This window comes from Erinaceus europaeus, chromosome X, assembly GCF_950295315.1.
Source record: "Erinaceus europaeus chromosome X, mEriEur2.1, whole genome shotgun sequence".
NCBI classification, from domain to species: Eukaryota; Metazoa; Chordata; class Mammalia; order Eulipotyphla; family Erinaceidae; genus Erinaceus; species Erinaceus europaeus.
Genome location: NC_080185.1, coordinates 70,744,366 through 70,758,471, shown reverse-complemented (window position 1 = coordinate 70,758,471; position 14,106 = coordinate 70,744,366). Strand labels below are relative to the sequence as shown.

Below are 14,106 nucleotides of genomic sequence, written 5' to 3'. Positions count from 1 at the left end.
TTTCTATTCAAGAAGGCCCAGGGGACTGAAAATAAGCAAAAGATTCACCTTTGTTTCAGACTGTTATTTGGTAATCTTTGCCTTTCTTGGTACCATGTACCTAATCTACAACACTTGTAGATATAAGTGAGATAACAAAAATTAAATAACAAAGCTACAGAACTTAGATATATCCCATGTCTATATGCATACGTATCCATATGTTAGGGGACTATATATATCTTAACGTAAAAGTGCACAAGAGTTTACAGTGACTCAGTAAGTGCAGCTAACAAGTAAAAAGTTCTAAAAAAGACACCATAAAGTACTTAACCAAATAGTTTCTATTTATACCTAGTTACCCTTCTCACCTACATCCTATTTCACTTCCCTCAATCACTCTAACTCTAACCCTGTCAGATAAAATAAGGACCACAAAAGCTGGATAAGGGCAAGGGAACAGCACACTTTGATGATGGCACTTTTGGTCACTACCAGGCCACCCCATAATCCAGGACCCTAGTTGTTGGTATGCATGAGACCCCTTCTGTTTCATTTGGTTTAAATCCCCCCTGCTTAACACTATTCTATTTACATAACCACTTCATTCTATTTATATAACCGCTGTTAACAAGCACCTCCCTCCAGGGCATTGGTTCAATCCCCATTGTTTCATGATATGTTTTTGCTCCACCCCCCCTCCTTGTCACACCCTGATCCTCTCCTTGTCACACTCTGATTGTCACCAGTCACTTTTCTCTCCACCCTCTCTATGTCACACCCTGTTTCCACCCTAGTTGGCAAGTATATATAAAGACAGCATTGTGAGTTTTAGAGTACTTTACCTTGAGTTTAGCTTAGCTCGTCTTAGATTGTGCTGCGTCCTGCATGAATAAAGAGATACTGCCTACAGCTCAACTATGAGTCCCTGGTCGTCTGTTACCTGCCCGTGAAGCCAGCCCGGCGAAAACAACCTAACCCGTCAAAAACAACATATGGCGCCTGAACAGGGACTGAAATAAGCCCTGAAACATGGACCGGCATCAACGTGGGACCCTACCCACCCATCGTCCAGATAAGTAAACTTGGCTACCCATCCATCATGGGTTGCCTTTCTACTTACGAAGAGGTTTGCCAAAGCCTCTACTGTTTCATCATGAGACAGTTACTCTGTCTCTGGAACATTTTGCTCTGGGCCAAACTTTGTTTCCCTGACTGGGAACTTTGGTTTCTTATGACCGGGATCATAGAGCTTGGGAGATGCACGGAGATTTCTCCTTGGACTTTCTGGATTCCCTCTCCCATGTTTCCTGAGGAAAAGGACTACATTTTGCTCCAGGCCACAGTTTGGTTCTTTATGACCGTGATCGTAGACCTTGGGATATGCATGGGGATTTCCCCTGGAACTTTCTGGACTTCTTCTCGAATGTTTCCCATGGAGAAGGACTACTCTAATTTGAAGAACATTCTCGAGTACCCTGGCAGTTCCCAAGTATGGAGACATGTGGTTAGTTCTACTCTCCTGATTGGATTCTTTCTTCAATGGGAAGACGCTTTTAAAATTGGGTGCCTGAAGCAATCCAGCAGGAACAGTCAGAAACACCCTAAATGGAATTTCGAGGACCTTTTTGGACTAGGTCGCCCTCCGGGGATTCTTAATCCTATATGGTGAGATCTTGATAATCTGGTTCAAATTGCGTTTCATAAGAGAATGATTTGAATGACTGAATTTTTGTTTGACATTGACTTAAAAAAAAAATGCTGGACGCAGCCATGATTTCTAGAGACATCCAGAAACAATCCAAAAAGTTGTTTTTTCCGTCCTTTGATTTCTCTTTTACGTCTTGACATGAATCTGAAACGTTTAATCCTGAAAACTGTATGAGTTATGGGTGGGGCAGATAGTGCAATGATAATGTTAATTATTCTCATGCCTGAGGCTTTTAACTGTGGTTCTTCTGTTTACCTTTCCACATTTTATTGAGTTTAAACTGTTTCAACAACCTTAAAATCATACTAGAAAGGACTTCCAATTATAATGGAGTTATCAATTATAGTAAACTTTTAATCTGCTACAAGTTTTGTTTGACAAGTAAGTGAATTTCAGCTGTCAAGTCTTCACATGAAAAAGCTTCTACTCAAATGAAAATTTCTGGAAATCCATTTGGACCCCTGTTCTCTGACATCGCCCCCAGAAACCAATGATGAGACCTGGCACGACCTGAAAAAACAAATTCACAGACTCCAAAGATCACTCTCTACAGAAAAGCAGAATTCTGATGGCCGACATTCCCCATTGAGACAGACGTGCAGCGTTTTATCCTCTGGCATTTTCTTCTGTGGTCAGCTACTTTGGACTGACACCTCCATTGGACTTACTGGTGCACACTGCTGTGTTTCTCAAAGACTAACTTCAGCCAATTGCCTTGAGACTTTATAGACCATGTCCCCTCGCCTGCAGGCTCTGTCCCAGAGGCAGAAAACTCCCCCTCCTTATTAGGTTATGCCCACAGAGGCATGAAGCGCCCCAAGAGGCAAGAGATGCCCACAGAGGCATGAAGCGTTCCCAGAGGCAAGAAATGCCCTTTCGCCTGCTAGGCCTTGCCCTTTGAGGCAAGAAAAGCTCCGCTTGGCATCACACTGGTTATTGCTGCTCGCCTATTTTGTTTTCCATGTCATATGCCAGTTCTTTTGAAAATGCCTGTACAATATACATTTCTGTTCACCCCACAATGGCCATTAGTTAAAAAGAAAGGGGGAATTGTTGGTATGCATGAGACCCCTTCTGTTTCATTTGGTTTAAATCCCCCCTGCTTAACACTATTCTATTTACATAACCACTTCATTCTATTTATATAACCGCTGTTAACAAGCACCTCCCTCCAGGGCATTGGTTCAATCCCCATTGTTTCATGATATGTTTTTGCTCCACCCCCCCTCCTTGTCACACCCTGATCCTCTCCTTGTCACACTCTGATTGTCACCAGTCACTTTTCTCTCCACCCTCTCTATGTCACACCCTGTTTCCACCCTAGTTGGCAAGTATATATAAAGACAGCATTGTGAGTTTTAGAGTACTTTACCTTGAGTTTAGCTTAGCTCGTCTTAGATTGTGCTGCGTCCTGCATGAATAAAGAGATACTGCCTACAGCTCAACTATGAGTCCCTGGTCGTCTGTTACCTGCCCGTGAAGCCAGCCCGGCGAAAACAACCTAACCCGTCGAAAACAACACCTAGTCAAGGAATCCTGGGATTACCGCATAGATATGATGGGCCTAGACCTCTAACAGATCCCTCTCTCCACCGTCACTGGTCATCTCCATCAAGAACAACATTATAAACTCTCCTGTGGGCCTCTATAGGACATTGCCTTCAATGTGGAACAACAATGGTAAGGACTGTCCTACTCTCCAAAGGGAGACTCAGTCATACTACTCTGCCACTCAAAGAAGATGGGTCCTGGGGACAAAGCCAAGAGGGCTACTTGGAAAAAACACCTGGGTGAGCTCAAAAAAAAAAAAAAGCAGCTTACAACCTGGGATTCTCTAGAGTGGGTAGCATAACTGGCACATCCATGAAAGGGTGAATAGGGCGTGTTCAGGATGACACCAAAAAAAGAGTCCTATAACCCACTCTTGGGCTGTCAAACAGAAGCCAAATGGACAAAGAAAGGAAAATCCTTGGCTTCTCTATTTCTTTTTTACATTTAAAATTTTTTAATATTTATTTTATTTATTTATTCCCTTTTGTTGCCCTTGTTGTTTTATTGTTGTTGTTGTTGGATAGGACAGAGAGAAATGGAGAGAGTAGGGGAAGACAGAGAGGAGGAGAGAACGATAGACACCTGCAGACCTGCTTCACCACCTGTGAAGCGACTCCCCTGCAGGTGGGGAGCCAGGGTTCAACCCGGGATCCTTATGCCGGTCCTTGTGCTTTGTGCCATCTGCGCTTAACCCGCTGCACTACAGCCCAACTCCCAGCTTCTTTATTTCTGAACTCACCATTACCCCCCACTCCAGAAGGGTTGGAGAGCTGCTCCTAGCAGGCTTCCTGTGGAGCAATTTTCCTTACCAAGATTCCTGGCACAGCAGGTTTCATTCCAAACCTTTTTCTTTTCCTTCTCTTTTTTTTTTAAGGTAGCTGGAGCTCTCATTGAGTGACAAAATACCTGACCAATTAGAGCCTCAGCACTTCCTGGGAAAGACTGCCTGGAGGGATTTTTTTTTTTTTTTGATACTTCTTATAATTGGTTGTCTTTGCTCAGGCTGCATGCAGCCAAACTGGAGTGGTCCAAGCTGGAGACTGACTGTTAGGGTTGCTACTCTATCTTATTTTATTATTACTATTATTATATACACGTGTCCCTTTTACCTCCTTTTCAGGTTGACCAAAGTTAACTGCTATTGCCTTTTACACTGATAGGTGAATGGGTGTTTTATCCATTGTGAGAGGAACTTTTCTCTCTCTGCCTCTTTCCTCCACCCTCCTTTAGCCTCCTACTAGCTAATTAAAAAAAAAAAAAACTCCTTCCATTAACTGCTTTCTTTTTTTCCTCCTTTCTTCTTCTTTTCTTCCTTCTTCTGCCTTCTGAATTCACTGACACTTGTTTGTGATTTACTTTGTGGAAGAAATCTCACTCGGAGTGTGTGTGTGTGTGTGTGTGTGTGTGTGTGTGTGTGTGTGTCTTTTCTACTTTCCTTTCTCCTCTTGCTGTCCGTATAACTTATAGTGGGCAGTCTATTTGCATAATTGTCTACTCTTGCTTTACCTTTTTTCCTTTCTCTTTCTTTTTCTTTTGGTTTTGCTTGCTATTTTTTCTTGGACTGGAGGTGTTGTTTGGCTAACTGATACTGGTTGAACTGCATCAATCCTTGCTTTAATTGCTATTGTAATTTCTGAGGTTTGTGACTGCATTTCTGAAATGTATTTAGTATAGCGTGGCTAGTACTCAAAACACAACAACTGAAGAAAACAGAACAAAAAATAAAAAAACACTTTAATAGAAAATGGATAAATCAAGAGCAAATAAAACTGCTACCACAATGAATCAGGACAGGAGCACAGAAGAAACTCCAAATCAGTCAGAAGTAACCATACATAAGAAAAGTATGCAAGCTATAGTAGCCTAATAATCACAGAAATGAAGACAATTATGGAGGAAAGGGCTATCACAATTAGGGAAACAACAGATGAGAAACTCAAGGAAAATACTAGTTACCTCAAGGTAACTGGAGAACTGGAGGCTGAAATAGCTGAGCTAAAAGGCCAATTAGCAGAACAAGCTAGTACTATAACTGAACTGAAGAAAGAAGTTGAGGGAAGGAAAAGCAGATTAACAGAAGCAGAAAACAGAATTAGCCAGACAGAAGAAAAAAAAAAGAATTATTCAGACAGGAGAGTCGCTTAACAGGCAGTGAAGCGGGTCTGCAGTTGTCTTTTTCTCTGTATTCCTCTCCTCTATTTCTCTCTGTCCTAACAATGATGACATCAATAACAACAAATATAATAATAATAACTACAAAAACAATGAAAAACAAGGGCAACAAAAGGGAAATATATAAATAAATATTAAAAAGAAGAACGTTGAAACTTTTTAACTTTTATTGTATCTGCAAGAGTCTTGTATCTAGTGCCCTGTAGAGATAAGAAACTTAGTAACAAGTTAGCAGTTAAATAGAAACTTCTCTTGGGGCAGAGGTGTTTTTAATGGCAGAATATGTAGCATGTGTCAACCACTATTTAAGTCTACTTCCCTGGCAAATTAAATCTAATTGAATAATTACACTGTAACCTTAAGAATAGTTAAAGGGACATATCAGACCCATGTCAGATTAACAGAAGCAGAAAACAGAATTAGTCAGACAGAAAAAAAAAAAGAATTATCCAGACAGGGTAGTCGCTTAACAGGCAGTGAAGCAGGTCTGCAGGCGTCTATCTTTTGTAGCTAGCTAGTATCTAGACTAGACATTTTTGAATGACCACTCAGTAAGGGTCTGAGACAGGATTCTTGGGGGCATAGATACACTTTTTGGTAGGAAGTTAGGCCATGGGCCATTATTAGGCCCTCTGACAGCAGGAGCCTTTACTAAGTGTCCTTAATAATGTTACTCTGAGCTCAAAGCTCAGATTTTGGACATCTCCTTCTCTGGCTCTGTAGCATAGTGCTATTCACACATCTATGAACTACGTGGCTGGCTCTCCAATTGCACATGACACAGTCCTACCAGCAAAGGTACAGACAAGTCAACAGAGAGATAAAGATTGCTACCAAATTTGCATTCAATCTTAAAACTAGGTTACAATGTGTAATCTATCTTTAAAGGATTAATATTCCAGGACATTTACCAATAATGATCAGCTAGTCTTAGCATAAAGCAAAAGAAAATAAAGCTTTTGGCCAGAGGAAAAAGTTGGAGTTAAAGACTGTTATCTTAGAGGTTAGAATACTCAGGAGAAGTCTGCAAATTTCAGGTAGAAAGAGAAGGCCCAGCCAAGAAATAAAAGGGCATGGTGAAAAATAAAAAGCCTCTGAACAGTTGCCTCCTGAAGCTGCCACCCCTGCTCCCCCATTGTAGCTGGGTCCCAGGGCACCAGGACCAGCTACACAACTTGGCCACTCTTTGAAGCATGAGAACTGGTGTAAGGATCCTGGTTCAATCCCCTGGCTCCCCACCTGCAGGGGAGTCCCTTCAGAAGCGGTGTAGCAGGTCTGCAGGTGTCTATCTTTCTCTCCCCATCTCTGTCTTCCTCTCTCCATTTCTCTCTGTCCTATCTAACAATGAAAACATCAGTAATAGCAACAATAATAACTATAACAACAATAAAAAAGGGCAACAAAAGAGAAAATGAGTTTAAAAAAGAAAGAAACAGAGCAGAATTTTATAGGTGGAGGGAGATCAAGGACAGAGAAGCCACGCTTATTCCTGGCAATGAAATAAGAGTAAACACATGGTTACAGTGGAGATTGATTTAAAAGAAAAAGTTAGTGAAGCTGACTTCATAAAAAGAAGTAAGAGTTTAAAATACCTGAATGGGGGGGATAAAGGGGATAGGGTGGGACACAGTCTTTTGGTGGTGGGAATGGTGTTTATGTACACTCATTAATTTGTAGTCATATAAATCACTATTAAAGTAATATGAGAGGGGAAAAACTTATTGAATGTCTCAAACTTTTTAAAGCACAGACTGAGTCTTTTTAATACATAGACTGAGTCTTTGATATACTGACTCTCTTAAAAGCTTAGTGCAGGGAGAACAAAAGCAACTGGTGGCATAGCTATATGCAAATAATGTCAAAGGACATAAAATATGGTGATGGTGTGTATGATACAGCAAACCCTAACAAAGGGATTTTTCTTTATATATATGTATATATATATATATATAGATATAGATATAGATAGATAGATATACTTATTTATTTTCCCTTTTGTTGCCCTTGTTGTTTAACATTGTGGTTATTAATGTCATTGTTGTTGGACAAAGGAACTTTTCAAAGTTAACCCAACTGCCAAACAATATGATTATTGAAATAATTATCTAAGGTTATCTAGATATCCCTAAGACAACAGGAATCTCCCACTTCCTCTATAGAGCCTGTGTTTCTCCCAATCCTGGAATCTCTGGGCTCACTTCCCTGCATGCTTCTCTCAAGTCAGGCCAAATGATATTGCATCCGCCGATTCCAACTTAATCAATGCAACCAGTAACATCTCAGCTCAGACTGTGTCCAGAGACTTCAGGCATGGAATGCCAACCCTTTACCCTCATCACTTGCGTGAGGCCTTTCCTTTCATGGTATTCTCTAATTCCATTCCAGGAGTTTCACTTTCTAACAAAGTCCCAAAACCTAGGTATAGGCCAGGTCCCGTTAGAACATATGTTCACATGTATCCATAAAATTAGGGCAAAATGTATACCTGAAAGCAAAAATACACAATAGTCTGTAGTGAGTCAGTATCAAGTTCATAATGAAATAGCGTCCACTCAGACTTAGATACCCTCCTCACCTACTTCCTATTACAGTTCTCTAACTCACTCCAAAGCTAACCTTATCAAAGCAATGACTGCAAAAGGTGAATAAGGGCAAGAGACTGGCATACTTTAACAATGACTCTTTAGTCACTATCAGGCCATTCCACCAGCTGGGGCCCTAATCGGGGAGTCCTGAGACTCCCAAACAGACTTGATGGGCCTAGAACTCAAATCCCTCTCTCCATTGTTACTGGTCATCTCTATCAGGAACAACACAATAGACCCCTTTGTGGGCCCCCATAGGACCTTGCCCTCAACTTTGATCAACAATGGTAGAGAATGTTCCATCCTGCGAAGGGAGGATGGACAATATACTCTGTGGTACACATGAGGAAGATGGGTTGATATTGGGGCGGCATGGAATGTTCCTACTCATGACCACAGAATGTGAGCTCAGATCTACAGGGATGCAGAGGCCACACAGGCTCCTAATCTAATTATGGGCCCCAGATCACATCAAATCAATGGGGTTTACAGTCAACAATACTTATACCCCTTTCCCAAATTAGTGAGCTACTCTCTTCCCTGATCCAGCTTTCTGGTCCTTTTTCCAGCCATGACATCATCTCCCCAGACAACAACTTGGATCCACATGCATATCAGACTTCAGGATCAGGCACAAAACAACAACAACAACAACAACAACAACAAAAAAACACTAGTATAGCTACAGGCCCTTTGAAATACAACTAAAATATGCTTACTAGCTATCGACAAAATGGAGGACCACCCCCCAACTCTTCATCTGCACTATTCCAGCCTTTAGGTCCATGATTGTTCAACAATTTGTTTGGCTTTGTATGTTAACTCTCTTTTCAGCCAACACATTCCAGATGCTAGCGTGATGTGACCAGACTTCCCTGGACGGACAACCCCACCAATGTGCCTTGGAGCTCTACTTCCCTAGATCCCTTCCCCACTAGGGAAATAGAGAGACAGGTTGGGAGTATGGATCAACCTGTCAAGGCCCATGTTCAGTGAGGAAACAACTACAGAAGCCAGACCTTTAACCTTCTGCATCCCACAATGATCTTGGGTCCATACTCCCAGAGGGGTAAAGAATAAGAAAGCTATCAGGGGAAGGTATGGGATACGGAGGTCTGTTGGCAGGAATTGTGCAAAGTTGTACCCCTCTTATCCTATGGTTTAGTCAATGTTTCCTTTTATAAATAAAAAAATAAAATAAAATAAAATAAAACAAAGTACCTGAATCTCCTCTCCTGGCTTTTGGCTCCCCAAATGTTATGAAAGAAAGGGGAGCCTGGCTATCGTTCTGTCAACATTAAAAGCTTCATCATACATTATCTCAACAAAGAATTGAGGAGAGATCATGACTTTTCAGATACTTTAAACTTTATTCAGGAAAATTGAGAACATTCACATGTTAGGGCATCAGAGAGAGACAGAGAGAAAGTAAGAGAGACACAGAGAGAAAAGCTAGGTTTCCACTTACCTGATGAGAGAGGGAGAAAGATATATATATATATATATATATATATATATATATATATAGAGAGAGAGAGAGAGAGAGAGAGAGAGAGATAAAGAGAGAGAGAGAGAGAGAGAGAGAGAGAGAGGGAGAGGAGAGGGGAGAGGGGAGAGGCGAGAGGGGAGAGAGGAGAGAGAGAAAGCACTCCCGGGGCCTTGCCTCCACCTTTCCAAGACAGTTCTACAACCACTCCCATTTTCTTGGCAGTACTACTGTACCTTCCAGGTATATCTTGTCCCTCAGCAGTGGGAACTGTGTGGAATTGTACCCGTTATCTTACAGTCTTGTTAATCATTGTTAAATCACCAATAAAAATTACTTAGAAAAAACTCATATCTCACCTTTGTCTTGTTTAAATTTCTTAGTTGTTCCTCTGTTATACATATACTTGTAACTTTCCTGTGTGATTTCTTTGCATCCCCTTCTCTGCTTCTCCTTATGTTGGCTGCAATCTCTTTTCTATTCAAGAATGCAGTACCCTAGGCCTACCTTCATGCAGCAACATTGGCTGTCTCCAAATCTGATTTTTTTCTATTATATTGTAGACTACAGAAAAGCTCTACTGTTCATCTGAGATGCTTCTGTTCTAGAAAACCACTAGCACAGTATCAAAAGAGACATGAAACTACAGAATAAACAGTCGCAGTGAAAATGACCTGAACCAAGATAAATAACACTGCCTGGCCTCCAGATTTACAGATGTTACTCCTACAAACAGATACTATGCATCTCTGCAGAATAAAAAGATCACTTTTTGGTATTATATATGACATCCTTCCATCTCTGCTAGAATGTTTGTGTATATCTCTGTGTGCACAAAGTCTGTCTACATAAACTGTATATGACTGCAGCCAAACATTCAGAGAGGCGAAACCAGAATTCAGAGAAATTTTATATTCTTTCTAGGGTTGAATCTTTAGTTTTCTTTGTATAGTATCACTAATAAATCTATGAGTTGTTTCACAGAGGTCATTGATTTCAGTAGATAATATTATTTTTGAGGATGAGACACCATAAGGCTTCACCCTATTACCTTACTCAGAGGTTATTCAAGTCATCTAGTCTGGATGGATGGGTAAATGGTTAGATTTGTGAACACATACTGGAAAAATACAGTTTATTTGGAAAATATCAGAAAGGACCAGGATGATTAACTAAGAGGCTGTTTAAGTAATTCTTGTGAAAAAATAGTGGTTTAACTAGTGGTGATATGGTAGATGGAAAGAAATGGGTATGTGGTTAAGGTATATCTTTAGGTATAGTTTACATATTTGTAAATTGAGTGTGGAAAAAAAGAAGTTTCAAGGATAAAGTTAATTACCAGGTTTTTGGCTTGAGTAATTTAATGAATGAAATTACCACACTCAGAGGTCAGAAATGCAGCTAGGAGAAGCATATCTGAATAAAATAACAAAAATATAAGAACAAGATTACTATGTGACAACTAATAATACCACAGAAAAGTTGTCTCAACTAGACGGTGATTTTAGAATCACATAAGAGGTAGTTCTTACTAGAAGTCAGTGGTCATGCAGGATAGTGTGTCTTCAAATCTAGGGTCACGTTTTGTGAAACATTAAAATGGAGGTTAGGTAAGTATTCAGTTTTATCCTCATCGTCTGATCTATCTCCCCTTTAAAGTTTGACCCAGACAGGGTGGGTCAGTGGTGGGCTTATGACCTGAAGGCATTGTTCTCTCACTGATTGTTTATACTATAACATTCTGACATAGAGGTTGGTTACTAGGTTACAGCTCAAAATCTAGAGGTATAAGGTCTGATCCTCACATGCAAGCATCCTCTGGCATTGACAGATGTTTCTGGCCAAGCTCAAAAATCAGCGAAACCTGGAGAAGATTTGAGAAGAGTTGCAGATGCTTCAAAGTGGGTAAGACGGGAATATACCTCCACTTTGCTTCTAAGTGAACTTGAAACTAAAATGTCATCAAATGGAGGAAAAAATGAAGGGCATCTGGATCTGCCAGTAATGCCCAGAAAATTACAAGATGAGTTTGTTTATATGATCCAGTCATTTTTAAACAATGTAATTAAACAAGTAAATGATCTAAACAAATATGCTGAAGACTTATGTGGGGGAGTAATCAAAGAGATTGATAGGGCATCTTTAAGACTTAAGACTTTACAAGACAGTATAATAAAGTTAACTGATTGTATTAATTATAAACTAAATAAAGGAGTGTACTTGCAAGCTAGAGAATCAAAGCTTTTTCAAAATACAACTATTCAAACGCAACGTATGTACTTTCCCAAGCAATTGCCTGCTAAAATATGTGAGACACATGATGCTTATGCACAGACATCAACTTTCATTATGTCTTCTCCTTACTACCAAGATAATGTGGAAAGATTAAAGATTTCATCTGATGTATTACACTCTTTTGACGTTTCTAAAAATAAAATTACACCTAATAGTGGGGAGCAAAAGGGAAGGAAGTCCAAGCAAAAGAAGAATCACCTAGATTGTCACAGTGACTTGGAAAATGTGCCTCAAAGTCAATTGATTGAAAATGTTTCATTGGGTCATATCCCAGTTGTTTATGGTAAAACATCTAACATATACGTGGATAAATCAGTTGAAAGTCCAGTTTCCACTGTCTCATTAAGTAAGATGAGTAAATTTCTAACATCTGTTGGTAAAGAATTACCAAATCATGTACAACAGCGAATGTATGCAGTTGGTAATGTGAAAATTCCACGTACCTATGTCAATTATGGAACTGGAATGGGAGAGGAGTTGAAACCTCAGCCTCGTACTCGTCTTAAAACAGAGGTGTTTGTGAGCCCCACTGCACCAAATTCACCACCTCCATTACCACCTAACTGGGTTACTCTGGTAAGAATGTCAGAGAGAACAAATAACTCCTCAACAACACATTCTGCAACTGAGCTTACCTCAACTGTTTTGAAAAATTCATCAGCAGTAACTCCTGATTGCTGGAAGACTACTCTTGATTCAGGTCTCCCAGTTAAACCACCACAAGTAGAATTCTCCTCTAAACTATCCAAACTCTTTCAACATCATGAACTATTAGCAGATGACCGACTCTCACAAAGTGAAGATCAGGGGATGCCTCCATTTTCATCTCCTTTTCCAGTATCTTCACCTAGAATTCAATCAAGGATTTCAGCCATAGATGGAACTGGTAACACTTTAGTTGTACAGTCACCAAGTTCTGCAGTTTGTCAATCTGTAATTTCTTCATTTGGTAAATCACCTAGACCTTTTGCTAAAAATTTACCAAGATCTCCAGTTCTATCAAAACTAAGACCAGAACTTGCATCGCTACCAAGTCATTTGGCTCCACTGACATCAAAATCTTCAATTGCCCTATTACCAACAACTTCATCCCCACAGACACTACACAGTTCAGTACCACAAATAACGGTATCTTCAATGTCATCATCAAGATGTTCAGATGCCAAGTCATCAAACATTTCAACTGCTCAAGTATCAAGATGTTTAGATATACAATCATCAAGATCTTCAGTTGCACAATTATCAAGATCTTCAGTTACACAGACAGGACATTTAATTAAACCACAACTAATAGCACCAAGTTTGAATCCAACAAAATGTTCCACTCAACAGCCGTTGTTTTCTTCAAGTCGGGCGTTTTCAGTGTCCCAGCCTTCAGCTCAATTTTGCTCCGGTTTAAAGCAATTTTCTCCATCAACTCTACCAGTTGTCACTAATGCCAATGCCAGAAGTGCCTTGATGGAATCAATAAGAAAAGGTGTCCTGTTGCGCAAAACTAAAGATCAATGTGCATCTAATGTAAAAATGGAGAATTCTAAAAATGAAGCAAATAGTATCTTGACCCGTCGTAAAGCTATGGGATATAATTCTGGCAAATCAGACAGTGAGGTTGATTGGATGGAAGAAAAGTAAGCAAATAAATCAAAGTAAAAAAAGTATGTAATGCCTGGTTCTCTGATATATAATTCTAATGTTTCTTCTTTGTAATTAACCACAGTCTTCCTATCTTTCTAAGCATCCTGTGAGCACACTATATCCCAAATATTTTAGTTTTCTTAAAAGACATAGCTTGTTAATATAAAGCAAAAATAAAAATGTGGGGGGAGGGTGTCAGTGCACCCAGATGGTGCACACACTACCATGCATAAGGACCCCAGCTTGAGCCCCTGCACTCCACCACAGAGGCAAAGCTTCATTAGTGGTAAAGGATGTCTGCAGGACTCCCTCTCTCTCCCTCTCTCTCTCTCTCTCTCTCTCTCTCCCACTCCCCTCTCAATTTCTTTTTTTTGAGAATATCTTGCTATCCAATTATAAGACCTTTATTTTTTATTTCTTTTAATTTTATTAGTACTTTAATATTGACTTACAAAATTACAAGATAACGGGTACAACTTCCTACCATTTCACTACTGGGCTTCTGTATCCCCGCTCCCTCCATTGTAACCTATAGCAGTTCTCCTAAGGTTGTAGATATGGATTAGCTACTATTTCTATAACTATCTGTGTATACTTTCCCATTTTTCTATGGTCCTATCTTCTCTTCCTGTCTAAGTCACATGTTAATACATCCAAATGCTCCTCCTTTTTTCCTTTTTTTTTCTCTGAGT

The 14,106-nt window shown here is 39.9% G+C and overlaps 1 protein-coding gene across 1 annotated transcript; it reads left to right on the top strand.

Moving 5' to 3' along the window:
- Positions 1-6,157: 6,157 nt before the first annotated feature.
- On the top strand, positions 6,158-13,433 carry LOC132535884 (actin-binding protein WASF1-like). The gene is made up of 2 exons (XM_060183412.1): positions 6,158-6,211; positions 11,297-13,433. The coding sequence occupies exons 1-2, from the start codon at positions 6,158-6,160 to the stop codon at positions 13,409-13,411; spliced, it is 2,169 nt and encodes a 722-aa protein (XP_060039395.1). The 3' UTR covers positions 13,412-13,433.
- Positions 13,434-14,106: the final 673 nt, after the last annotated feature.